We start from the raw sequence: 26,464 nt of genomic DNA on the forward strand, positions 1-26,464 counted from the left end.
AGAAAGACAAAAGTGCCGTAAAATATCAGAAAGAAAGACATTTTGAGGACGTCGATGCAACTCATTGCAATGAAAAATTTGATGCAAAAATAGGTTGACGACATCGCCAAGGCAAAATCGCACCAACCTTTGCTAGCGCTTTGAATTATTGCAACCTTGTCATAATCTACATAAAGCGCTTTGTGACGCCTGCAGCTCTTGTGGAATGCGCTATAAAGAAAAAAAAGAATCAAATGAAATAGAGTAAGAACGGACATTTTATTTGCGCCCACCCCAACTCACACAGAAACATCACAAGAACAAAAGATTGCATTTGGACACGCGTCACATTTGTCGCCATGACAAACTCTCGAAATACTTCCAGTGAATGTTGCAGGACATTGTGGAGAAACGCTTTTCACATCTCAATATTTAGGTTACCTTGAAATCTATACATTCACTCTACGTTTACAAAAAGGTGCTGTGAATTCATGCTACGGTGCTGCGCTAAGGAAAGCCCAACAAATAGGAATGGATTCGCTCGCTCAAAACAAACAAACGAACGTGTCGTTCAATGGCGTCTTTTTGTGTTTTCAAATAACCATTTGGACAGACATGAGACGAGCTTAAAATAAAGTGTCGGCTGTGTCGGGAGTCAAAAATGGCTGAACGTGAGTATTTTGGAAGAGCCGTCCGTGTTCTGAGGATTCAGCGCATCGAGCTGGGCATGCAGTCGCAAAGAGCCCTCCTCTCGGCCCTCAGCACCAACGTCTCCGTCTGCGTCACGAAAACAGCACGCACACAAAGCAAAACTGGATAGCGTCAAAAGCAAGCTAATGCTAGCTAGCGCTTAAATCACAGGTGACATGTCATCAAAACGCTTGCATATGTTGAAGAGCTACAATCGAATATTCTACAGATTGAATAAAAATTTAACTAAAAACAAGATCAGTGCAAAATGTGCAAGTGCAATTTTATGCCTATGCCATCTTCACATTCTACACTGTAGTATCTGTGACTTTGAATGCTTGTACCTGTAAAAGGCGGGGCCTAGCCAGGTGAGTTGATTTACAGTAGTTGAATCGGTGCGTCTGCTTTTACCGATCCTATGACTTAACTATCAAAACTTCTATTCAAGTGCATTCTCAGAGTACTTTGGCCAAGTAGCTCACCTTCAAAACAAACGAAACCTAAAAGATACAACCAGAATATTCAGGGACAGCATTCTTAAGCTCTGAATGAAAGTGATCGTTCGTACCCTGGCGTCGAGGTTGAAAGCCGTCTTTTTGAGGTCCTGCAGAGCCCTCTGCATGAACTCAAATGCATGGCAGTCGACGCATGGGCGACCTGAAAAAAAGACAGCATTGCTTTAGAATTGCTATATTTAGCTCATCCTGAATATTCATAGACCCACTCGCTGCCATCTCTTTAGGGGGGGGGGAATGGGGGCGGGGGGACACCCCATTTATGAGACATTTCGAGTTTACAAGTGCTCAAAGGTTTTTCTTGTACTAATATTTACTGTAACTTTAACTTGTACTGGTTGGTGACAGACAATATAGATGGAGTGAAAATATAGGTATATACTGACTGCTATACTGAGTTTTATATATTTATATAAATATATACAAAAATATTTTGTGTATATATGACATTTTTAATATGACACAATATGAGTAATATACTTTAGTTCAGCAAAAATGATGTCATTGCAAAGCACCAGTAGGCACGCTTTATACCACGTCTTTTTTTCATGACTGAAAATTATTTTCCATTTAAAATATTAGAGTGAAATAACATCACAGCCTTCTCACTATTAATAAGACGTAATTTAGTGATAAGGACTACGACGCGTTCCGATTTACGCTATGAAGAAAAAAAAATCGAGTTTTATCGCCGTCGTAGTAACGGAACTCCGTCGTAAACCGAGAAATCCCTCCCCTGAAGGCTATTAATCAGAATCGGCTCTCCAATTAAGATCACTTTCCGTACTTTCCGCGGGGATGACCGTTCCGGTCTCCCGGTCCACATCCGCAGCAGTGCCGCGGCACACGACGAGCTGGGCCGCCAGTAGGAGCATCGCTGCCTGCATCATCCCTCCGGATGCCATCTTCCAATTCCTGGGCGTGAGAATTTGGGTTAGCATTTGGTTGCACCGATGCAACAACGCGTTGCTTTCCGTTCACCTACCCCGAATCTGTCGACGGTGTGTTTTTTTTTGGAACACCAGGCCAGCGCGAGATGCCCGTGGAGATGTTTTTAATGCAGAGGTTGCGCATGCGCACAACTCGCCATGTTCCTTGAGGGCAAGCGTTGTGCGACCTCAAAATAAAAAGCGAGAGTATCCGTTGACGAAACGCCGTCTATATATCCAGAAAGGAAAAAGAAGCACGAAATTCAAATTCCCAATTACCTTCTAATGTAAAGAAGTCGTGCATTTTAACACACACACTCCACTCTAATAGAAGTAAAAACAATTACTGCTAAAGGCCAGAGTAATGGTTACATTTTACTTAAGTAAAAGTAGAAAAGTACCATTCATGTAAAACTACAATTTCTTATCAGTTATATACAATAACTGTTATGAAGATAAAGACACAAACATGTTTATGATATGGATCTTTATTATGTTAAAAACATGTCATTTTCTTTATAAAGAGTTAGCTATTGAAGGATTCTATTACGATTACTGGCATTATTTTAAACACATACGGGACAGAATGTTGATTATTAAAGTTAGCAGGTTCATATTTACTGAATATTTTAAACATTGATGAAACAAGAAGCATTTATCAAATGAAACTAGAAGCACGGGTCACAAGAATGACTGGGATTGTAGGCCTGATGTTTACTGATTTATTATATTATTCTCATATGCTAAATTTATATTACTTAGTTTAAATGTGTGAACTTTATTGAAATCTTCAGTAGTAAGAGAAACTTGCACTCACACTCACAGCACTTCATGGACATATGACGAAGCACATTCTCCACATTGGCTGTAGGGATGCAAACATACCAAATTGGGCACTGGAGGACTCACACAGACGCCATCAAAAGAAAAACACATTCCGAAAGACATAACAATTGGAGATCGGAGCACATGCACATACGCATGCACACACACAGACATATACATACACGTGCACACGTGCACACCGACAAGATTACAGAAGAATGCCAGCGGAGAGACGGAGGGACGGCCCGCCGCAGAAGGCCAGCCTTGGCGTGCCGGTCTACGGGACCGGACGGGAATCGACCATCATCAACTATCCAGACGATGACCAACCTGGGGAAGACCTTCCCTTGGATGTGGAGCCGTGCCGTGGGAGGGAGCGAGGACGACCGATTCAACCTACATTACCCTTGACATAAAAAACTCCTATAAAAACTGAAGCTGGGCTGAAAGATGGCGCGCATTTTTCGACTGTGCTCGCCCGAGTGCAGTTTTCTCGTGAGATTAAGAAAAAGATGCCCAGATATCTGTCTTTGTACTATTTCCTGAACTCCAGAAATGGAAGAAACTAAATATGGGAACTCTAATCAGTTGTTGAGTCTTTATTTGACCCTTTTCTGCTTGAGCACAAAAAAACGAACACGCATTGGAGTAAGTTTGGCTTTTTAAGGTTGATTTACTACTACTTCTCATTTCCACGGTGACCGGACTCCAACACTATGTAGCGCACATACTCACACACACACAGACATATACACATATATATATATATATATATATATATATGTCACACATGACGCAAGTTGTTTAAAATGATCAGTTCGACAAGTCAATGATGTCACAATGCTTTGTTAGTGATGATGTTATGTCAGTTGAGTAAAGGATGAAAGAGCTAATCATCTGCATATATGCCGTAGCGAACCGAGAACAAACAGAAATCAGTTGGAAATAACGGAGGAGGAAGACCACGACTAAAATGATGCGTGCTCAAGTGAAGACGCTCTATGACGCCAATGGTATGTGATGACAATTATTTCATGAATCTTCCTTTTGTTATGCACACTAAGAGAGTGGAATGTTGAATGGGAATAATAATTTCTGTATGCTGAGCATTGGATAAGGTTAATTATGTTAAGATACAGTTGAAGATTATAATAGGCGGTCTCGCATTGTACGTAAGAAATAAGATAGCTGACTTATGTTTGACGAAATAATGGGGTTTCATTGACTGTTTTTGTGTTCAAATATATATTGTACAAAGGTTTAATAGTCAGTTAGTATTGTGGATTTGACATTTTTTTCATCCATAGCTGCTTCAGGTGTTGTCTTTCTGGCAAACTGTGCAAAACTAACACTGAAAATACGTAGTATCCTCTCAACGACGGCGAGGTATCGCAGTACTTTTGTATTAGTGCTATAACTTGAAACTGCTTCTTCAAATCTGTTCTGGTTCACATCCTACATTGTGCTATCTATTTTATTTTATTTTTACTCCCAAAGAGCTCACGATTGAAAAGTTACCTTCCTCTGATTAAGTCATTTTTATATGGTGTTGTCATTTGTAGAGGTTAAATTAAATAACAAGCCATTGACAAATTAATGCTTAAAAAGTACAGATCTTTTGTTTTTAAATGTAGAGCGTACACGAAAATTGTGGTACCTGAAAATGTACTTATATAGTAACAAAGCATTTGGTTTTCCCACCACTGATTTGTAGACCATAAATAATGTTTTTTGTTTTTTGGGGGTTTGTTTGTTTGTCTTTCATCCCTCAGATGAACTCAGTGTAAAACGTATTACCTGTAAAACAAATGTAGAAACCACCTAGTACGCGTTTGTTTTTTTAATCTGCACTTTTTCAAAATGAATGCAAATCTATTTCTGGTCGTTTCAAATACTGTACCCAATTCCCCAGGGATAAATAAATTAAAATGTCATTATTTGTCATGGTAAATAAAGTTTTTAAAAAATCTTTTAAAAAAAAACGCGCTGATTAGGCATACGTGGTTGCGCATGCGTACGACTCGCTGCGTCAAAAAAAAATCATTATTTTTCATTTTGGGCGGTATGGAATGAATTAGATAAAATAAAATGAAGTTGTGACGTGACAATAATTATTATTGAATAAGAGCAAATAAAACTTTAGTGTTGTTCAATGGCCTCCACTGAGACGTGGGCGGGGTCCTGACTGCCGTTTTCTTAGTAGTCCATTAAAATGCCCGAACTCAAAACACTTCTTTTTCCAAGATGGCGTCGATGAAGGACAGCGACACTGGCCTGTGGCTTCACAACAAACTTGGCTCCACGGACGAGCTGTGGACGCCGCCGAGCATCGCGTCGCTGCTTACCGTGTCCGTCATCGACAACATTCGTCTGTGCTTCTCGAGCTTGTCGCCGCCCGTCAAGCTCAAGTTGCTGCTTGGGATGCTGCATCTCCCCCGGCGGACCGTGGACGAGGTGGGCGCCTTTTCAATAACATGTGCGACCGCTTCCCCTCGCTTATCTTCAGCTTGTTTGTCGTCCAACAAGAACAAGCAGCTTTACTTTGACTCGCTTGTTCCGAACGCGTCGTTGCAATCGTATATCGCCGCACTGCTAAACGCGAATCTGCTACTTTAGCATTAGCATGCTAGCTTCCGACGCAATTGATGACGAGTTGATAACGAGCAGAAAAGTTGATGAGTTTCCCCGTTTAACCGAGCCGATTCTTGCTGCAAACTAAACCTTGGCATGATGTAATCCTCCAGTTGTTGGCGTTTATCACAGAATGTCTGCGGTTGTCGTTCAGACATTGTGACCGACTGGGCAAAAAGAAAAAACAGAACTGAGTGGGCGGTGCCGTTCTTCCAACTTTATTTCCAACCTTTATTGAGCCGAGGCACACATTTTAAATGAGTTTGTATACCGGAGTACAGTAGTGTGAAGTACTGTACTTAAAAAAAAAAAATAGACCATCACTTCCTATTCTTGAAAACGTATCGATTGTGCTTTTTACTCGTTTTTACAAACTATTCTCGTCACCTTTTCCACTGTACCTACTTGACAAGATTAGTCAAAAATTAAAGTCGTTGTGTTGGGGAAAAGATATTAAATATAGGAATATTTTGGCGTGATTGCTTCTAGAATCTGTGGTAAAAATGATTCAATTTAAAGTGACAAAGCATTATTTGTTGATATTTGAAGAACCTCTTCGCCAAATGGCTTTGAAGTTTCAGCTAAAAATGTATCCCAAAAAACAGAAAATTGTCTGTTCATTTTTTCCCCACAATTTCACATTTTTCACTCCAAAAATCGCCATTCATTCCCAACAGATTTTGGTTTGCCTCAAGTGCAGTTGCATTGCAGCGTGGAAAATTGAGCCAAGTTGACGTGATTACTAAAATGCAACGTGGCAATTTACTTCTTGTTCCAAATGACCCGCAGAGGCTCAACAGCAGATGCTTGCGTAGCTAGCTTGTCTCCGTCGTCCCGCTTTTCGTTTACATGACGTGCGCCACTTGAAGAGTCTGCCAGAGCCGGCGGCAATCCACGGACATGCCGCCAGTCTCACTTTCTTTCTATGTGAAAAATGTTGGGCAATTTGTGCGGTAACCCGACGTCGATTAAATCCTTGCGATTATTGTATCCAGCAGCGAAGGTATGAACTCAGTGAAATGGGCCAAGGCACAGCTCGACTGCCGTGCATCCGAGAACCTCGGCGGGCGGCCGCCTGAGGGCTCCACCCTCGAAGCGGGCCCAGGACACACACATGTCATTTCTCCAAAAGTTATATTTTCTAGTTCATAACGGAGTCTTAGTCCAACACTAAATCTTAAAACTTCCTAATGTTATTGCCAACATCACATGCCGCTCCACCGGGCCTCGCCTCTTCAAGGCACAACTTTCTTTTTTGGGGATTAAAAGGTGGCGAATAACGAACAGACGTTTTTGTGGCACGCCAGATGAAGGAGGCCCTCTCGGAGATAATCCAGCTGGCCACGGTGGACTCTGAGCCGTGGGTGCTGATGGTCGCAGACATCCTCAAGTCCTTCCCAGAGACGGGCTCTCTCAATCTGGACTTGGAGGAGCAGAATCCAAACGTGCAAGACATCCTCGGCGAGCTCAGGGAGAAAGGTAAGCGCTTTGAATCGCATTTTGGAACGCGAGAGGAGATTGAAGCTCTCTCCTTTGGCACGTCCTCGTAGTTGGGGAGTGCGAGGCGTCCGCCATGCTTCCTCTGGAGTGCCAGTACCTGAACAAAAGTGCGTTGACCACACTGGTGGGACCCCTCACGCCCCCCGTTAAACATTTCCAGCTGAAGAGGAAGCCCAAGAGTGCCACGCTCAGAGCCGAGCTGTTGCAGAAATGTAATGCCTTCTCCTTTTCCGTCTGCCGGGCCGCTCAAGTGCGTGGCGCCGAATGAGCTGCTTTTTGTTTTCTAGCCACCGAGACGGCGCAGCAGCTGAAGAAGACCGCCGGAGTGCCTTTTCATGCCAAAGGGAGAGGTTTAGTCAAAAAGATTGACACCACCAGTAAGTGCCACACGAAACCACAGCACTCGTAAAAAGTTCCCGAGAGTTGGCCTTGAGGTGATGCGGCTCAAACGCCGGTTGCTCAGCTCCTTGTTGGCAAATTGTGCAAAAGCCCAAAAGGTCTCAACCTCTGACCACTCCAGAATCTCCAGTCATGACCACCGCTTGGATAATTGGTTACTTTTTCTTTTTTTTTTCCCACTTTAGCCCCCCTCAAAGGGATTCCCAAGGCCCCGTTTCGCAGCCCCACAGCTCCAAGCATGTTCAGCCCCCCCAGCAACCGAACGCCCATTGCCCCTGCGCGCACACCCCTGCGCAAGGAGCGTGGGGTCAAGGTACGACACCCGTGTCATCACACACACACAATCAATTTGAGTTTAGAAGGCGGGACTTAGGAAAAGAACCCAAACGAAGCTTCATGAACCAAAGAAGCTTGGAAGCCATTTGGTTTGCGTCCTGGTGCTTTGTTTGCGCTGTAGTGCCATCCAGTGGTCAATAAAATGTACTACAAATATACCAGATGAAATCTTGAAACGCTTTGAAATATCCTAAAAGAATGTCAGTCACTGTATGGCGAAATGAAGCTTCATGAATGGTTGAGGCTTGCCAGCCAATCGGTTTGACTCAACTCAACTGAATTTCTAAAGACAAGAACCGCCGAATGCAAAGTGCTGCTCATGGAGCAAAATAGACACTCGCCCATCACGAGCCGGACGAGTTCCGTAGTTGAAAGCCTCGTCTCGTTTCTGACAAGAGTGAGTGGCAATTTTTTTTCCTTGTTGCGCAGCTGCTGGATATCAAGGAGCTGAACATGGTCGGAGCCGGACGGGAGGCCAAAAGGCGTCGAAAAACTTTGGGTGACTTGCATTGCGCCAGCTGCACGTCAAACCTCGGCTGCGCATGTATTTCTTTTTTCATTTCATTTTTTTTTTAGACACCGAAGCGGACGACAAAGCAGCCAAAGAAGAAGCCGTGGTGGAAAACACCACACCGGATTACGCGGCAGGCCTCGTCTCTGCGCAGGTGCCGGAATCGAGACGTTTTCAACGCACATGCACATTCTTTAGATTATTTAATTGTAGAGGAAATTTCCTGGACATGAAAAATGAAAACAAGACAAGCCACTCAAACTTGCTGAATCCCAAAAACTCATTTCTATTGACGGCTATTGTCGTCCAAAATGCATTTTTTACCGAGTTCATCTAAAATGGTTTTCAAACAAAATCAGTTGTGTGCCCAAAAAAGAAACCAAATGGTCAGGCAAAAGAAGATTTGCTCCTCTGATGTGAATAAATCGAGGCACTCGAAACGGTAGCCGCTGTGTGCTGACTCCCGTTGGCGTGAGTTTGAATTGGATGACTTTGTTTTGTCGTTCAACATAACCAGCGGATCAACTTTTCGGTGTTTCAGAAACTCGGGGCGCTGAGCGAGAACCCGCTGCCGTCTACCAGCTACCTGCCGGCCACGCCCAGCATGGTTCCTTCCTCCTCCTACATTCCCAGCTCGGAAACTCAGCCAGGTGAGCCATCCTCCTTGAAAGAGAGTCATCGTGTGCTACTTAGCGCGTGTTCGTGTCCCCCGACAGCAAATGCGGGCGGGTCCGGCTGGGACACGCTGCAGTCGACTCGCCAACCGGAGGAGTCGGCGTCGGCGACGGCGGGCGCGGGCGCCCCCGCCGCCGCGCTCCCGGGCCAATACAAGCAGAGGGCGCCCATGTACAACGCCAGCACGGCGGCCAACCCGGCGACCCCCGCCTCCCCCAGCACGCCGGCCTCCACTCCCGCCAGCAACGGGCCGCCGGCGGCCGCCACTGCCGGCCAGCCCGAAACGCCCGCCCAGCCCCCCGGCACGCCTCAGACGCCGACACCCGCCCCCACGCCCACGCCCACACCGCCACAACCTCAACCCCAACCCAAAAAGAATCTCTCACTGACGGTACATTTGTTGCTTCGCGTGCCGCCGCTCACTCCTGAACCCAAAGCCACCTTGAATCGTTTTTGGAATTGTCCACACTTCTCAGAGGGACCAGATGTACGCCGCTCAGGAGATGTTCAAGACGGCCAACAAAGTCACCAGACCCGAGAAGGCCCTCATCTTGGGCTTCATGGCAGGATCCCGAGGTACGTGACGTCATGTTAATTAGTTTCGATTGATCGCTCTCAAATCGGCTTCACAATAAGAGCATTTGATTATTATGGAACCAATATATCGGGTTTACTTCAAAAATATTTGTGTGGTTATTCTCTCTCTCTCTCTTAGAAAAGCACAATGTGAAACGTCAATATTACACCTTGTAGTCTGTGAGTTTCCAGTTGAAGAAGAAAAATGTTTTATTTTAGTTTTGCATAGAAAGGGGACATTTTGTTTGGTTGCGTGTCTTGCAACAGTGAATTAAATCATTTTCCATTGGTATGGACAAAACTAGTTAGTGAAGCATTACATTTTACAATATGAAATAAAAGGATGGATTGTTTTTGTTTGATCCAATCCGTCATTTGATCGATTATTAAAATAATTGTTAGCTGCGGGCAGCGCGAGTTCAGATTTTTTTTTTTTTGCAGAGAACCCGTGCCCGGAGCAAGGGGACATCATCCAAATCAAGCTGAGCGAGCACACGGAGGTGTTGCCCAAAGCGGACGGCACGGGCAGCACCACCATGCTGGTGGACACGGTCTTCGAAATGAACTACTCCACGGGTCAGTGGACCCGGCTGAAAAAGTACAAGCCCATCACCAACACCTCCTGAGAGGCGCAAAGGGTGAACTCCACTCGCTCACGACCACATTCGCTCACATTCACAAGTTGCCGTTCGGGCCCAAAGGGGGGGAGGGGGGGGCGTTCTGGCAAGAGGAGAGAAGGTTTTTCCTCCCGCACACACACGCAGGATATCTTTTTGCATTCATTTACCTCCAACCCCACACCGGCCCCCTCCCTCATTTATTTCTGCTGTCTATGTGAATGTTTCGCAACACCGAGCGGTTAACGATGGCGCCGTTTTTGGACCCCCGCCACCCCCCACCTTTTTTTTCAGACAAAATGAAATAAAATGACAAGAGACTGTTAACACTTTGGTTTACACAATCTTTTTAATTGTATGATTTGAAGCACATAAGCGTGACCTTCCACAGTCAATATTGAAAAATGGCTTTCGAAGGCTTTTTTTTATTGACCCAAGCAAAACAAATGTTAGGTATTAACGTGCACATACAGCAGAATTTGTCATGAAACTGAGATCATGTCAGTCAAAACTTTGTGCCGTTTTTGTTCGGTGGTGTGCCGCAGGAAACGAGGTCTTGTGTGTGTGTGTGTGAAATGAAATCGTTACCGGTGTAGATTTGGAACTCGTCAGAACATTGAGCGTCGTTTCGTTTTAGTCCGACTTCCACCGTGCCCAAAAAATATAAAAGACTAAAACATGACTCCCAAACAATTCGGATATCATTTTACATTACCCATAAAAATAATTAATTGAGCTTTTGAACAGCCACCCAGCAGAGCATCAACACGCATGAGGTGAACTCTTAACTTCCACTAACAACCCAGGCTAAACGGAGCTGCTTCTTGATGAACAAAAATCGAGATCTTGAGGTATAACGTCAATGACACAATTACTTCCGACTGTCCTATTAGGCAGCGCTTTGGTGCCATCTGGAGGGGAAAAGAAACGAACAATATTTGTAAATACTGAATCAGTAACGAATCGTTATACAAAGTCAAATCAGTAGTCGCCTTCTAGTAAGAACGGTCATCATTTTAGTGTCGTCTCCATCAGTCAGCTCAATCGTCTGTAAAATCATGGAGGTTCCAAAAAAAAAAGAACAAGTGTGAGTGAATTTTGCTGCAATCGTTCAACTACAGCGTCTTGGTCCTGCGGATGTTGGACGGAGGCTCCGTCCAGCCTCCGAAAGTCTTCTCCAGGTAGCGCGCCACGGCCAAGGGGAGACGATCCTGCAGCTTCCCGCTCACCACCTGCACGCCCATCGGGAGTCCCTCCGCGTTCAGACCCAACGGGCATTGCGTGACCGGCAGGCCCAAAACATTGATGATGCCTGAGGAACGCGCCAGAGGATGCGTGACGTTCCAACGGAACAGAAATTAAAGGGGAAAAAAAGGAAAGGATCATCTACGCTGTCGCGGAGCAGTTAGCGTTCTTTTCGTCAACGCGCATTTAGCGTCAAACGGAAACTAGACTACAACCTCCGTTCATTAACAATATCTGGGACGAAACGAGTTTGCGTTTTCGAATGAAGACCAGACAAAAATGTAGTTCATTAAATCAAAACTGGACGAAAAAGGATGGACATTTGATTTCTTGGCCTCCATCGACCAAGGCGGCAAAATAACGTTCAGCAGCAAGTTCACGCACATTTCGCGGCACGACAAGACAAAAATAACCAAAGCCAACGTTCGATCGCCTGAGCGGCGACACGTGGAAGGCATCGGATGGCAAATGAAATGAAACGCGCGTACCGGTGTAGGCGAAGTCCAGGGGTCGAAAAAGCGGGTGGTTGTGCTTTGGCGCCACCCTGGTATGCGACGGGTAAAGAAGCACGCCGTCGGTCCCCAGCAGCTCGTCCACATCTTTTTGCAGCTTCTCTTTCAACTCCACAAGGAAGGCGGAAGGCGTTGATGACGACGTCTTCTCAAACATGGCCAGACCTGCACGCGCCACAAACGACAAACGCAGGTAAGGCTTTGCCGTCCCGTCGGGAAACACCTCAACACGTTGACGCTCACCGATGGCGGCGACCGTGTGCTCCGATTTTCCTACAAAGCTTTTCAGCGCCTCCCACACGGGCCACGCCGGCCGGCCCGGCTGGCCCAGAAACTCGACAAACGGAACCGGAGGCTGCGGGAGAACGAGAGTTATTCTGCGAGCATGTGGCGAGCGCCGCGGTGGCGTCTCCTCACACCTTGCCCTCCTTGTCCGGAAGCGACATGAAGGCGTCCCAGATGCGGAAGCTGTAGCGGAGCTCGGGGAAGCGCACTTGTTGGACCGCCACGCCGAGATCCGCTTCAAGACGCTTCACCACCTGAGATGGAGGAAAAAAAATTGAGTTGATGACATTCAGCTGAGGAGACAAATTATTTTGGAGACGTACTGTAAATATTCCTACGTTTTAAACATGGAGCGAGTTCAAAGTGCAAACGTTTTGAGGAGCAAATATATGTTGAGGATAGAAAAGTTTGAACTCACCTGCTTCTGGATTTGTTTGAGCTCTTCGCTGATGGGAGACGTCAGCGGCGACCCGCCATCGTCGGGGACGGTGAAAAAACGCAACTTTTTGAGCTCCACTTTCTCGTTCAGGGACAACCTGCGCAGCAACACAAAATCTGAACCCACCGGGCCGTCCGGGCTCTCACCGCTAATGTTTGCTCGCTCACAAATCCGCGTTTGGTCCTGCCATGATTTTCAACATGGGCAGCAGGTCCTCGGCGTAGCGGCACATGGGCCCCGCGCTGACGTACTCTTCGTGTCTGCCCGAGTACGGCGGGTACTGGTTCTCGTTGGAAACCACACCTGCACGTTGAGCATCACAAAGCGCCAACAATGTAACGTGCGCACAATCACGAGCGACTGCATTCATTCGTTCCGTTCGCAAAGACTTAACAGAACCTCGGCATGCGTGATCGTCGCCTTTGCCTAAACGACGCACGGAAACATGAGCGAATGTCACCCGATTGATTCTCTCACCAGGTGTGGTTTTATGGCCAAACACTCCATTGAAGAAGCACGGCATGCGGATGCTGCCGCCGATGTCGGAGCCCAGTCCAATAACGGCGCCGGCCGCGCCCAACAAACTGCCCTCGCCACCTTTTGGGGACACGCGAGGCAATATAGTCGAGTCAGCGGCGAGAAGGGAAACCTCATCAAAACCCTTGTGAGACCCTTCACGGAATCAGTCCCTTTTCTTTTTTTTTTTTTTTTTAAATTGCGTCGTCACGTGACCCACCCGAGCTCCCCCCCGGGATCCTCTCCAGGTCGTAGGGGTTGCTGGTGACGCCGTACAGGTGGTTGTGCGACTCGCCCCACATGCAGCCCTCGCTGGTGTTGGTGACGCCCAGCGGGATGGCGCCCGCCCTCTTGAGCAGCGCCACGGGCGGCGCGTCGGCCGCCGCCACCACGCCTCGCCGTGACACGATGCCGGTGGTGTGGGGCATGCCTTCAAGCAGACAAACGGCAAAGGTTGAACACCACGTCAATTATTCACAACAGCAAAGTTGAATGTGTAACCTCAAGTTACTCAATGATAATCTGCATGAGGCGTTGAAGTGAAATAAACGAGGCCCTATCGAGGTTTTTTTTCGTTACCTTGGAGACCAAAGGACTCTTTGACCGAGAGAGGCACGCCGAGGAAAGGCAGCCGATCCGCCAGCACCTCCTCACCGCCCGGTTCCTCATCAATCAGCTTGTCGACTTGCGCCGCTTCCTGGAGCGCCGCAGAGAACCTGAACGGTGGTTAAAAAAAAATGATACAAAAATATTAGACTTCAGTGATACCTTGACTTTTAAGTAGGGCCTAAATGATTAATTGGCTGATATTAGCACTTTTGAAATCAGTAAAATTCTCTTGTATTCTTTCTCTTCCATATTAACAAATCACAACATGGCATTGAAACAAAAATGATGTCAGACAGTAAATTATATTTTCATTGTTTTATGCAACCCCCCAAAAAATGTTTTTTCCACTCATCAGGTAGCAGAATTTTATTCTGCCAAATATTGTAAATGCCTTTGAAATAAATCAAAACGGTTCGGGCCGCAGTTACGAGTACAACACGTTTTATGGACGTTTTTTCGCCCCCCTGTTGACACGCCCCTGACTTACGTGCACGTTAAACGGCATGAAACGCATTCTTACATCGAGAAAACAAACGAATGACGATGAATACGAACAGGAACTCCTTGGGGGAGGTAATAAACAACCGTGCCTGTCTTTGACCACCGCGTTCAACAAGGGGTTGACTTGCTGGATCCGGTCAATGTAAGCCTGCACCACCTCCACACTGGACACCTGCACACACGTCGACCATGACGTCATGGAAATGCAAACCAAGCTCAACTTGAAAGTCGCATTTTGTGACATTTAGACCGCAAGCTAACTGGTTGTCTTCCAGCGCCCGACTGAGGCCGACGTTCACCTCTCGTCGTCGGATCTTCCCGGCGAGTTGCGTCGCTGACACGGCCAGCAGCGGGTTGCCGACCGGCGGCAGCCTCCTCCGGTTGGCGGCGGGCCGCGCGCACAGAAAGCGATACAAGGCGAAGCAGACGGCCAGGAAGGTGTCGTAGAGCCACTTCTGGAGCCGCTCGGTGGCGCTCAGAGGAGCCATGTTGACGATGTTGACGATGTTGACGGCGCGCCAGTCAAGTCAGACCAGCCGGACGACGCCTTGGCAGTCGTCAACCTCCTCGGAATTAACTTAAGCGGCCAATCAGCGTTGAGCGTTGCTATGGCGTGTGACGTCATCTTGGCGACGGTGAGTGTTCGCAACCGGAAACGCTCTGTTTACAAACTAAAACGCGACCGGAAATGGCATGTTTATACAAAATAAAAGAAGGCTGCCTGAAGCCTGTCACGGCTGACTTGGAGCAAGTGGCAGACAAACATCAAGACAACATAAGCATCCAGCCATCCATGAAAGGAAAATTAAAGTTGAAGCGTGGCTGGCCGCTAACTGATTGCCAAGTTGGACAAATGTTTACCACCAAGGACAAAACCATGACATGAATATTCATTTGGCGAGGGATTAAGATGTTTTTCCTCCTGTCCTCTTCTATGCCAGTTTCAAGCAGAACAATTAAACCGTTCTTCAAGATAGTCGGAAATGCTTTTTTTTTTAAAACGTGCCTTGGCATTGGAAACATTGAATTAGGCAATCGTATTGGTGTCAAAGCACTACTTATGTCTGAATGAAACTCTACATCATGCCTTGCCCTCCAAATGCCTCAAGATGGCAGCAAACAAAAACCTTTGATTGAAGCTTCTCAAATGACTTCAATGTAGTTCCATGGCACGACAATGCCACAAGGTGGCGCCATAGTAATTCGTAGATTCCAAAATTAAAATCCCAAAACACTTTTAAATCCACTTTTGACACAATCCAACTTTTACAATCTTTTAAATGCATTTTAATGCACATTTAAGAATTTATTTTAAAAAAGATGCTACACCATTTTAGAAACAACAATACACAGACATTTGTGATATTGATGTAAAAAAATAAATAAAAATAGCCCACCGTGCATTTCATGGATATGGATTGGGCCTGACTGCATGTCTTAAAAGATACAGAAAACAATGCAATCTTTTATTTTATTGGAACACAAACATACTAAAGTGTGTGTGTGCATGAAACTGATCCGTACCTGTAAGGTGACACCTGAAGTGGCCTGGCTTCAGAAAACTCATCACAGACAATGTTTTTCACCCGTGTACAAACTGGATGCGCCGCATTTTGTGTCAGTGACGGGCAGAGAAAGCCATCTTTTTTGCTGATACTGAAAATGGATCTTAATCAATTTCTCGGATCCAATTTGTGGCAGATTTGCGGGGCGGCTTTGGGCCATGTGGAAACATTTTGAATACTTCAGGCTTCTTGATGGTCAACATGGGAGAAAGGTAACCTGCTTTCATTCGTAATGCGGCTTTTTGTGAAACTCAAACAAGATGAGTTTTAGTGGTTCTCCTGTAACACAACAGGTGCGCATCACTCCCGCCCCCCCCAAAAAAATATTAGCAAACACCAATCATGGTCTCTGTCATTCTAATAAATTCCAGGCAAAGCCAACATTCCGTTGGATGGATCAGTATTTAGCTGCTGTAAATAATAAATGCTGTGTAATATTTTCTCTGAGACTTTTTTTGCCCTCCTGCAGTGAACCTCAATGAACTGATGAATAATGCAAGCACGTTATGACGTCGGGTGAGCGTACAAGACAGAGAATGTGGTGGGATTAGACATGTTAGGACTGGTTATCTGAAATAAAGCACAATTTACCATTTTGAACGAAATTTACGAAAGCCTTGAACATTTATTATATGCCCGCTTGCTGTGATCAAAAAATTGTTGTCACCATTGATGGTGGAGTCCATTCAAGTTCTTATTTTCGGTCAAATCAAGAATTTAAATTTTGTTCGTGTTTTTTTTTATTTTTTATAATGGCAGTTCTTTATTCACAAAGACCGACATTTTGAACTTTTTTCCTCACTGATTAAGAGACTCGCTTGAATGTTAGAATAGCATCTTTTTTATTTTGAGTTTTTTTTGTCGTTGTTGCTCTTTGTCTATGATGTGAGAATTTGCTGCATGGCTCTTTATATATTATGTATGTGCCGTTGGATTTACAGGACACCACACCAATGTTGTCTGTATTTGACCTTTAAATAAAAAAAAACACGAATAAAATACCTTTACATGAATCATTAAATTAATAATTTGATTTAAAAAAAAAAAAATAAAGTATTTTGTTGAAGGGCGGCACAGTGCAAAGATGTAGGGTTCAATTCCGGCTCCGGCCTTCCCGTGTGAAGTTTGCGTTCTCACCGTGCCAGCGTGTATTTTATCCGGGTACTCCGGTTTCCTCCCACATTCCAAAAACATGCATGCGAGGTTGATTGGACACTGAATTGTCCCTTGGTATGAGTGTGAGCACGGGTGGTTGTTCGTCGACGTGTGCCCTGCGACCAGTTCAGGGTGTACCCCGTCTAATGTCCGAAGACAGCTGGGATGGGTGGGCTCCAGCACCCCCGCGACCCCTTCGAGGAGAAGTGGTACAGAAAATTGATGGAAGGGTATTTTGTTAAATTCGCATTTTTTTCTTTTTTTTTTTTATCTCCAATGCGTAATGACGTTGCCAGCCCAGCCCCCTACCCGGAAGTGGCACCCAAACAAATCCATAAAACGCCGTCCTGTGGAAAGAATTTACAATCGGACTTCAATTGTTTAGGGAGAAGAATAACTGAAAAGTACATCATTAGTAAAAGCAATTTATGGGAAAAAGAAACCTCTTTTTTACTGGAATCTTTTTATGACGTCATTAAAGAGCGTCAATCGTCCAAACGAATTCAAAATAACGGCTTTGGCTGTTTCATTAAACTGTTGGATGAAGGTTATTAGGTACTTGTAGATTATTAAGTATCTTGAAGCATTAAAAAAGAGAAGCCTACTCCATTTATTCGCCGTCTGTGATCACGTGAGCAGCAGTCCTCCAACACGGAAGTGGCACCATAGCAAGCAGACGGCGCGCCTCCGATGGCGAACTCAAGCGTCGTGGTGGAGGTAATAATGAGATTTTGTTTTGATCGTATTTCCGACTGACGTGTTGCAATTCAAAGCGCGCGCACACACGGGTGTCGTGAAGTTGTGGGTGTTGGTCGGGGGGTTCGTCACGTGAGCAGCAGCCCCACCCCCCTCCGTAAAAACCGGCGCTCCCCTCCTCGTGTGCAAACGACGCCACACCGAGCCGGGCCGAGCGACCTGCCGCGGCCTTCGCGTGGACGACAGCGGGCAACGGGGGGCGGGGACGCCGCCTGCAGCTGCCATCAGTGCGGCGTCGTCGTCGTCCTTACATTTTTGTGAGTTTCTTTTCCTTTTTTGTGGCCCTGCGGTGAGTGACGTCCGTTACATGCACGCGTCGCCTCTGCGACTTGAGGCCGTTTCCGTCGCCGTTTACGTTGAGAGGCAGCTCGGCTCCCCAATTGACCGGACAGCAGGTAGGGAAAAAAGGGAGGGGGGGCAATCAAGCTAATCACCCCCCACCTCCATGTCATCTTTTACCCCCCGTCGGAACCCGAATCGGGTCAATTTCAAAGCGCGTTAATGTGTGTGCGCAAAATGCAACCGCTAACAATCTGCTGAGTGCAGATAACGCCGACAACAGCCGTCGTTTTTTTTTTTTTAGAGTATTTTTTTTTTCATCGCATGTGGATGTCTCGCCTGCGAAATCAAACACAGGACAGCACCGTGTTTTATTTGGCTAATGTTGGTGGTTTTATTTGCAATTAATTCGAGCGACCATTGTATGACAAGAAATAACTCATGATACATTGACATTCATTGTTACTTCGCATTGTTGTTAATTTTTTTTACTAATATTCTTAAAGTAGTGCTTTTGCCACTTTGATGTCAAGGATATCTGGAAGTGAGTTGAGAAGCTCCATTTGGACAAAATCGTTTACTGCCACCTTGTGTTATGATCTTCTTCTAGATTAGGGCTCTTCAATCCTGTTCCTGAGGGTGCAGACCTTGCTGATGATCTGATCATTTAAATCAGCTGTGTTGCAGCTGGGCGAGATGAAAAACCTGCTGGACCGCCCTGAGGAACAGGATTGAGGACCCCTGTGAATCTAGACCAAGGTAGTGGTTTGGTGCCATCAGGTGGCATCTTGGTGCCAAGGAGCTATGTTGAAGTGAGTGGAAGCGCTTCATTTCGACCTTTCCACCATTTTGGGGCATCTCTATCCAAGAAAACCAATTGAAGTGACTTGAGCTTCACTAAGACAAAAGTTGTGCATTTTATTTAATTGTCTACAATGCATTTTTGTTATAGCTCCAGCTCTTGCGAAATGCGCAATACAAATAAAGTTGTAATTATTAGCTGAGAACAATAAATAAAATGAAATAATATATTTTAATTAACATTTGGCTAAATTAATGTCACAAATATGTGAGGTGCTGCTGTGTGTGTTGAGAGCAGACCACTCGTAACAGTTGTCAGTTTATTTTTTTTTAAACCAGGATTAGATTTTTTTTTTGCCTGCAAAACTGGGTGGAGGGAAAAGTTTGCCCACCGTGGTGATGCTTTTCCTTGCCATTTTTGCTCCGTCATCCGTTACCCGACTTTGATGTCTTGCAGCCGTCAACCGGACCGGACAGGGCCGCAACCGTGAAGGGGGGCTGACATGACGCGCGTCAACTCTACCCCGATCGAGCTGTGAATCCGCACTCCCGCTTCTGTCCTGAGATGGAGCCGGAATCCCAACCGGAGAGCGAGGCGGAGCCACCCATGCACAGCGTGCACGGCTCCAACCGGACTCGTCCGTCGTCCTACCGGGCTCTCCGCAGCGCCGTGTCCAGCCTGGCCCGTTTGGACGACTTCAGCTGCGAGAAGATCGGCGCCGGCTTCTTTTCGGAGGTGTTCAAGGTAAATTCCTCAGGTGGTATCCACGGCAACCATCCAAGTGCGGCTCAGAGCTACCCTATGCAAACCGCAAGCATGATTCATGCGTCCAAAGTCAACTGGGATCGGCTGCAGCTCACCCGCAGCCTCGTAAAGTGCGAGTCCCTAGAAAATGGACGGATGGATGACTTGATGAGCGGTTGCCCTATAAAGGACGTCCCATTAGACAGACCCCATTACAGAGGCCCGCTCCCTCAAGCGTTGCCCATTTTTGAATCGCAAATGTCAACGCGTTCACTGGCTGGCGCGATTTACCGAGCGGCGGTGTCAGTGTTTAGAATCTTGGAATATTTGCCTGCTCGCGTGTTATCTTGCTTTTGGGACCGATTCGGGTCTTCCAGTCTATCGTGTTGACACGGATGAGCGCCGGCGTGTCGGCTTGAGCTCCGGGAACGCCACTCCCTCGCCCGAAGTGGCTCTATTGAGATGCAGCGCGCTCACTCTGCCACATTGGTTCTATTGAGGAGATGCGGATGGGCTGAGGGCACTTTCAGCGCGCGAGAAAGAAAGCCGACATCAAAAAGCGTGTCCAGATTGAACAATAAAGGTTCCAAGATTGACCCCTGAGGAACCCCACAAAAAAAAAATCCCTGTCATCTGTGACAAATGAGGGCAAATGTCAAGTTGAAGCGCTTTCTCGTGCTCTTTTCCACACACGCGTGTGCTAAAAAGTCTCCACTATTGGTCCAGGTGCAGCATCGCGTGTCTGGCCAGGTGATGGCGCTCAAGATGAACATCCTGGCCAGCAACCGCGCCAACATGCTCAGGGAGGTCCAGCTGATGAACAGATTGTCGCACCCCAACATCCTCAGGTAGCCCCAACAAATGTTGCCCCCCCCATTCATCAGCGCGTGCGTGACTCATGTTGCCGTGTTCCGCCCCCGCAGGTTCATTGGCGTGTGCGTCCACAAGGGGCAACTCCACGCGCTGACCGAGGTAGGACACGGCCGCTCGTCTCTTCGGCCAACTTTGGCGGACGTTCGGGTCACGTGTGGTCTTTGTCCTGGTTTGCGCCGCTGCAGTACATCAACGGCGGCAACCTGGAGCAGCTGCTGGACAGCGACGTGTACCTGTCGTGGAGCGCGCGGCTCGCCCTGGCGCTGGACATCGCCCGCGGCCTGCGCTATCTGCACGCCAAGGGCATCTTCCACCGCGACCTCACCTCCAAGGTGACGCGTTACACAAACGTCTTTATTTTTTTTTTCCCCAAAGGCAGCGGTTGTGATTTGTAAACATTTGTGTTCTTCACGTGTGTGTGCGCAGAACTGCCTCGTGCGCTGGGAAGGCGGCGTGTGCTCGGCTGTGGTGGGCGACTTCGGCTTGGCTGAGAAAATACCCGATTACAGGTGTGTGACGAGAGCGGCGCGATTTGACGATGCATATTCAAATTGAGTTATCGCCCAACATTATTCTCCTCACTTGATGCGTTTGACTTATCGCAGTTTTGTGGCTTGTTTATTTGCCGCCGCCCAAAAACACAATGAACATGTTTCTGTCAGTACGCTTTTGACATCAATCGTCTTATTTTTGGCCAAATGGTTGTCCGTCGGTTAAGTATTGACGGATGGAATGGTCCGCCTCTTGTGTGTATTTTGCAAAGGGTGCGTGTGTGTGTGTGTGCGAGACTGCAAGGTGTGTTCCGTGTGTGCATGCTCACGTGCGTGTTGGTGTGTGTGTGTGTGTCCTTTAACCCCCCCCCCTCGCATTCCTACACTCCCTCCTTATCTGCACCTGTCGGCGTATCTCCGCCGGCAGGTGAGGCCCGGCCGCTTGCTCCAATTGGCTCGCAGCTTCCAGCGGCGTTCTTGCAAATTGCCAAGTGGAAGGCTCGTGTTTAAAGTGCCCTCTTCTGTCTTTCTTTATTGCACGCTGGCATTTACAGGACATATTTTATTGACGCTAAAAATGGTTGCGCGCGGGTGCAGTGGGATGGACTCAACTGTGAGGTCATCCTTTTCAAGCGCATGCCGTGTATGCGTGTGCGTGTGCTATTTTCTTTTTTTTTTTTCTTTTTCCTTCTTCTCTACTTGAAGTCCCACTTGCACATGCGCCATCTGCTAATCTCACTCGACTCCCTCACGTCAACTGCAAGGTGAAAAAATACATCAATATTATCATTCGAAAAATTCTGTATGAAACTTTCCTCCGATTCTTCCAAAGCGTGTAATTTGAAAAACACATTTATTTTATTTATTTATTTTTTTGCAATCTCTCCCCTCCACTCTGGGCCCACTTTGCCATTTGTCTGTTTGGTTTTTATTGGACCTCAGCCGGTTGACAACCTGACGCGCATGTTTGTGTGGGAGCGGACACGGAAGGGGGTCAGTGGTGGGGAGGGGGGGTTGTTTGGTGGTGGTAGTGGTGTGGGGGGCCGGAGGGGGGGTTGACTCCAAATAAGGTCAAACTATTCCAGTCGGCCTCTTGTGACTCCTTACTTGTCTAGTTTACACTTTTTGAAATCTTCAGTATCGTCGCTCAGATGAACCTTTTTAACAACTAGCACAGAGAGGAAGTAGCGTGTCGACAAGGTCGTCACAGCACTTCTTTTTTTCCCCCCCTTCACGTTTTATCATGTTTCTGCTTTCTTCCAAAATGGATGAAAATCTTTTTTTATTTTCCCCCCTCAAAATTGTTTTGATAAAAATACACAATGACAACATGAAAATGAACAGCAATGCCAAAAACATTCCATAATATTGTAATTAAATAGAATGTAAAAAATAAATAAATAAAAGTGTTTGTGCATTGTGATGAATTGATTGCAGCTCATGTGTGCGACTCTGCCACAAGGGGGCAGTATACTAATGCCAAACAGTTACAAAGACTTTATGCAACGATTCAAAGTTATTGAGCAACAACAGTAAAAAAAAATTCGCCGAGGATGTAAAATGCACGTTTGTCAGTGTTGTTCTATTTTCTGTGTGTAGAAGAAGTGAAGTGACGCGTTTGTCCCCACACACTCTCAGTCGGGTTCCTTCCGCTTTCCTTCACCTCAGTTGCACAATGCTCTGCCCGAATTGAAAACGTGACAGTTATTTCCAGCTTCATCTTCGACTTGGTTCTTTCTTTTTGGCGCTGCAGTGGAGAGTCTGATCAGGAACCTTTGGCCGTGGTGGGCTCCCCCTACTGGATGGCTCCGGAGGTGCTCCGTGGCGAGCTGTACAATGAGAAGGTTGCTTGGGAAATGCCGCCCGCAGCCAATAGTTGTTTTTGTTGTCGCTTTTTTGAAAGCGCTTTGTTGCTCTCTGCAGGTGGACGTCTTTGCGTACGGCATCATTTTATGCGAAGTCATTGCCAGGATCCAAGCCGATCCTGACATCTTACCACGCACCGAGGTGCAGTATGGCGAGGTTTCCTCTTCACAAATGTATTTACACTTTGCACTTGCACTTTTGCTGAAAAATGTTGTGCTTTTTCTGTAACGCTTCACAAGTTGTGTGAAGTTGATGCAAAAGTCAAGTAAAGAGGAAATTATGGAGTCTGTACGTCACCTCTGTTTTTTTTAAATCCCCTTATAAATTTGACCCTCACACTTCTTTTTCTCTGCCATGGTTGATTGGTGTCACATTATATACTCATGAAGGATTTTTTAAAATGGCCAAGACAAGAGTTGTTTACAGGTAGCCATTTTGTTTTTGGAGCGCAGGACTTTGGTCTGCACGTGGAGGCCTTCATGCAGATGGTTGGCGACTGCCCCGCCCACTTCCTGAATCTGGCCGTCGTCTGCTGTAATGTACGAAAAGACGACACGCTTGCCGTCGCCGGCCCAAGCCGCTCTGATTCTCGTTCTGTTCGTCCCGCCAGATGAGCCCCGAGCTGCGTCCGTCCTTCTCCCAGATCGCCGCGGACCTGGACCTGGAGCGGACGGACGAGCCGCCGCCCACTGAGCGTTCCCCGGCTGTGGGGCCCCTGGGGCGGCGCTCGCCGGACACCCGCCTCTCCCGCAGTAAGTCAGACATGCTGCGCCTCGCCGCCGAGCCGGCGCCGCCCGCGCGGGTCAACCCCTTCTCGCGCCGCGATGACCTCAAAGGCGGCAAGATCAAGCTGTACGACACCCCCAGCAAGTCGGTCATCTCCCTCACTTTCGCCTTGCCGCCACCGCCTGACTCCCGGCCGGGCGAGCCGACGCCTGGACGCCAGCGGCGCTGCCACTCGCTGCCGTGCACGCCGCTCGCCTACCTTCCGCCCCACCTGTGCGACTGCAAGATGCACGGTGGGGGCGACTCGGGCCTCCCGCCGTCTCTCGAACCTCTCTCCCTGGATCAAGACAAGGGCGAGTTTGCGCCGATGGACTGCACCAGCTCGCCGGATACTCTGGACGACTCGTCGTCGTCTTCTTACTCCAAACTGTCCTCCCCTCCAACCCACACCTCCACCCCCTCGCAGTCCCTCGCTAATGGGTGGCCCCGTTTGGACAACAGCGATGTGGTCCTGAGCGGGCCTTTGGTCTGGAGCGCCGCCCCCGCTGGCATCAACAACAACGGTTGCCGCTCGCCTCCCAGCGAGCCCGACGTCCAGTCGCTGGACCAGGACGAGGTGGTCTCGTGTCCGGCGTGTTGCCTGGCGGGTCTCCGCTTCCCTTCGGTGTGTCTTCGCACGCCGCACCGGAACGCCTACAAGAACCTAAACGGTGACCACGCCGCCGCCCGTGGGCTGCTGTGTCCCAAGAGCGTGCCGCCCTCGCCCTCGCCCACGCCCTCGCCCTCGCCGGCCGCCGCCGCTCGGCTGGAGCCCAAATGAACGACGCCCGGGTGAAAGCCACCTTTGGAATTTGCACAGATTTTATCACAGCAATATAGAGGACGGTTGCAAAATGGCAGCGAATTTACAGAACATTTGGTCCATTTCAAATTGAAAACTTTTCGTGGGAATTGAGGCTCATTTCATGGGAAAGTGTCATATTTAGCTTTGCGATTTTCTGGTTGATTCCCATGTAAAGTTTACACATTTCAACCCTAAAACTGTGAACCCTGCTAAGTCATCCACCAAAAAATGTATGCCACCACGGCAAAAGGTGTATAATGGCCTCCAGATGTCACAAGAGAGGGGCAAAGCACTACTTTTGTCTAAATGAAACTCCCATTTCCCTTGACACCAAAATGGTTCCCCCCTGCTGGGGTCTTTGCTCGGGTTTCGCTCGCCTGCCACCCTCTGCTGGGTTGAGGGTGCCCCCGCCCCACTTCCTCGAACGCCCCCCCCCCCCCCCCCACCTGACGCGTTCCACAAGTATCCAGTTCAGCATGAAAAGTAAAACCACCGATTTAAACGAGGAATGTTAAGCTTAGTATTATTGTCACAGCAATCCTGTTTTGGGGATGTTTGGTGCTGTCAAGTCTTAAGTTGTGTGTGTGTGTGCGTGTGTGCGTGCGTGTGCGCGTGCACGCATGTGTGTGACTGCGTGTGTGCGCCCGCTTGTGTTGAGGCTGTTTTTGTTGCCCTCCAGTCTGTATTGGCACTTCAACTGAATTCCTGCTGTTATTGAAACTTTCAAGGGAATGAACGGTCCGAGACCTGCTTCCAAGCTGTTCGTATTCTTATTTAATATTGAATTTAAAAATGACAAAAGTTGAATTGAATGAAATAAAAAGTATGTATAAAATGCAGTGTTTTCTTTCCCACTTGATATTTACAGCATTTATCAAGAACTTAAATAGACACCCATCTATGTATGTGTATTTCTATTTTGGGAGAAACAAAAATGGACGGGAAGTTAATCTATGTCTTTGCCTTATTAGGAAAATTCGAGAAATAAATCTCTCTCTCTCTCTGCATAGATGGGATTTTCACGTTATTTTGTCCGTTCATCCAGCATTCTGCGGTCGCGACGACCTGGGCACGCAATGCCATCCTTACCTTTCGGTGGTGGCCATATATATTCTAATATATTTTATATTTAGAATAATATCACATTTGGACTTGCATTTAAGTGAGATTTTCAAGGAGGAAGACCGTTTTCTAATCTTCCCCAAAGTATCAGCAGACCTAATTAAATTGCAGCACACCACCAAGTTCTGTGAACTGCAGTCAGGCCAGCCTCCACTCGCAAAGACGAAGTCAACTCAGCCGTCACTCTTATTTTCAAATACTGTGCAACACGGTGCATTACGGTAATGCGCCGAAAGCGCTTGTTGATGGCCACCTTCAAAATAAAAGCTGTGAGACTCAAGTATGCACGTCAGTGGTTTGGATTTAAAATGTTATCAAACTTGTCTTTTCACCCAGAGGGAATGCAAACTGACTCAGAATTGCACCAAGAAATGTTGTGAATTGCGATAGAGAAATTAATGTTAACTGTAGATCAATGGCTGATATTACAAAAGATTTAAGAAAAAATAATTAATAATTAAGTTTTCGTTATTCCGCAACCAGTCTACTGCCGAGGCACACTAAGCAACCCAAGGTGTCCAACCAAAGTACTTTCATCAAAATCTGATGTGGAATTTCAAAATAAAAGGCCAAAGAAATATCAAAATTTGACCTTTACACTCGATTTCGAAATTTCATTAAAAATTAAGTTTTTGTTATCCCGCAACCAGACCAGCGCTGGGGCACACTAGGCCACCCCAGGTATCCAACCAAGGTAGTTTCATCAAAATCTGATGTGGAATTTCAAAATAAAAGGCCAAAGAAATATCAAAATTTGATAATTTCACCCGGATTTGAAAAACCATTAAAAATTTAATTTTCGTTATCCCGCAACCAGACCGGTACTGGTGCATACTAGGCTACCCCAGGTATCCAACCAAGGTACTTTCATCAAAATCTGATTTGGCATTTCAAAATAAAAGTCCAAAGAAATATCAAAATTTGACCTTTTAAACCCGATTTCGAAAATGT

The 26,464-nt window shown here is 46.9% G+C and overlaps 4 protein-coding genes across 9 annotated transcripts; 2 read left to right on the top strand and 2 right to left on the bottom strand.

Moving 5' to 3' along the window:
* Positions 1-239: 239 nt before the first annotated feature.
* nicol1 (NELL2 interacting cell ontogeny regulator 1) lies at positions 240-5,747 on the bottom strand. Of its 2 annotated transcripts, none has more exons than XM_088292619.1 (5): positions 5,284-5,747; positions 2,170-2,342; positions 1,972-2,099; positions 1,238-1,326; positions 240-756 (listed from the first exon to the last, which is right to left on the bottom strand). In XM_088292619.1, exons 1-5 carry the CDS (start codon positions 5,302-5,304, stop codon positions 688-690), a joined length of 480 nt encoding a protein of 159 aa, XP_088148745.1. In that variant the 5' UTR covers positions 5,305-5,747; the 3' UTR covers positions 240-687. The 2 variants fall into 2 exon arrangements, with proteins under 2 accessions (XP_088148745.1, XP_088148747.1); XM_088292621.1 differs by lacking the exon at positions 240-756 and adding an exon at positions 764-1,169.
* nelfa (negative elongation factor complex member A) lies at positions 3,840-10,336 on the top strand. Its single transcript, XM_088292615.1, has 12 exons — positions 3,840-3,951; positions 5,183-5,392; positions 6,877-7,048; positions 7,120-7,281; positions 7,357-7,446; positions 7,654-7,781; positions 8,234-8,303; positions 8,381-8,469; positions 8,857-8,965; positions 9,032-9,381; positions 9,467-9,566; positions 10,008-10,336. The coding sequence occupies exons 1-12, from the start codon at positions 3,940-3,942 to the stop codon at positions 10,190-10,192; spliced, it is 1,677 nt and encodes a 558-aa protein (XP_088148741.1). The 5' UTR covers positions 3,840-3,939; the 3' UTR covers positions 10,193-10,336.
* A 170-nt stretch (positions 10,337-10,506) lies between these two features.
* On the bottom strand, positions 10,507-15,764 carry faah2b (fatty acid amide hydrolase 2b). 2 transcript variants are annotated; one of them, XM_088292616.1, is made up of 11 exons: positions 14,590-15,764; positions 14,380-14,462; positions 13,760-13,896; positions 13,401-13,610; positions 13,142-13,261; positions 12,832-12,967; positions 12,644-12,761; positions 12,360-12,479; positions 12,184-12,295; positions 11,917-12,105; positions 10,507-11,495 (listed from the first exon to the last, which is right to left on the bottom strand). In XM_088292616.1, exons 1-11 carry the CDS (start codon positions 14,776-14,778, stop codon positions 11,299-11,301), a joined length of 1,611 nt encoding a protein of 536 aa, XP_088148742.1. In that variant the 5' UTR covers positions 14,779-15,764; the 3' UTR covers positions 10,507-11,298. The 2 variants fall into 2 exon arrangements, with proteins under 2 accessions (XP_088148742.1, XP_088148743.1); XM_088292617.1 differs by lacking the exon at positions 14,590-15,764 and having other exon boundaries at positions 14,310-14,406.
* A 1,714-nt stretch (positions 15,765-17,478) lies between these two features.
* Positions 17,479-25,398, top strand: tesk1b (testis associated actin remodelling kinase 1b). 4 transcript variants are annotated; one of them, XM_088292614.1, is made up of 11 exons: positions 17,479-17,727; positions 18,656-18,857; positions 19,304-19,591; positions 20,318-20,439; positions 20,515-20,563; positions 20,650-20,796; positions 20,891-20,973; positions 22,709-22,799; positions 22,879-22,962; positions 23,274-23,360; positions 23,432-25,398. In XM_088292614.1, exons 3-11 carry the CDS (start codon positions 19,412-19,414, stop codon positions 24,365-24,367), a joined length of 1,779 nt encoding a protein of 592 aa, XP_088148740.1. In that variant the 5' UTR covers positions 17,479-17,727; positions 18,656-18,857; positions 19,304-19,411; the 3' UTR covers positions 24,368-25,398. The 4 variants fall into 4 exon arrangements, with proteins under 4 accessions (XP_088148740.1, XP_088148738.1, XP_088148736.1 ...); XM_088292612.1 differs by lacking the exon at positions 18,656-18,857 and having other exon boundaries at positions 17,480-17,727; XM_088292610.1 differs by lacking the exons at positions 17,479-17,727; positions 18,656-18,857 and adding an exon at positions 17,734-18,023.
* The last annotated feature ends 1,066 nt before the right edge of the window (positions 25,399-26,464 follow it).

Source organism: Idiotropiscis lumnitzeri, chromosome 4 (assembly GCF_059441095.1).
Source record: "Idiotropiscis lumnitzeri isolate Australia: NSW breed Sydney's pygmy pipehorse chromosome 4, RoL_Ilum_1.0, whole genome shotgun sequence".
Lineage (NCBI taxonomy): Eukaryota > Metazoa > Chordata > Actinopteri > Syngnathiformes > Syngnathidae > Idiotropiscis > Idiotropiscis lumnitzeri.

Coding starts and splice junctions, on each gene's coding strand:
- nelfa (XM_088292615.1), top strand. Junction 5,393..6,876: donor CCCGGCGGACCGTGGACGAG/GTGGGCGCCTTT, acceptor GTGGCACGCCAG/ATGAAGGAGGCCCTCTCGGA. Junction 8,470..8,856: donor CAGGCCTCGTCTCTGCGCAG/GTGCCGGAATCG, acceptor TCGGTGTTTCAG/AAACTCGGGGCGCTGAGCGA.
- nicol1 (XM_088292619.1), bottom strand. CDS start 5,304: ATGTTGTCGATGACGGACACG. Junction 1,327..1,971: donor AACGGTCATCCCCGCGGAAA/GTACGGAAAGTG, acceptor TCTTTTTTTCAG/GTCGCCCATGCGTCGACTGC. Junction 757..1,237: donor CTTTCAACCTCGACGCCAGG/GTACGAACGATC, acceptor TTCGTGACGCAG/ACGGAGACGTTGGTGCTGAG.
- faah2b (XM_088292616.1), bottom strand. CDS start 14,778: ATGGCTCCTCTGAGCGCCACCGAGCGGCTCCAGAAGTGGCTCTACGAC. Junction 13,897..14,379: donor AACGCGGTGGTCAAAGACAG/GCACGGTTGTTT, acceptor ACCACCGTTCAG/GTTCTCTGCGGCGCTCCAGG. Junction 11,496..11,916: donor CCTGGACTTCGCCTACACCG/GTACGCGCGTTT, acceptor CGCGTTCCTCAG/GCATCATCAATGTTTTGGGC.
- tesk1b (XM_088292614.1), top strand. CDS start 19,412: ATGGAGCCGGAATCCCAACCGGAGAGCGAGGCGGAGCCACCCATGCAC. Junction 20,440..20,514: donor TCGCACCCCAACATCCTCAG/GTAGCCCCAACA, acceptor CCGCCCCCGCAG/GTTCATTGGCGTGTGCGTCC. Junction 20,974..22,708: donor GAGAAAATACCCGATTACAG/GTGTGTGACGAG, acceptor TTGGCGCTGCAG/TGGAGAGTCTGATCAGGAAC.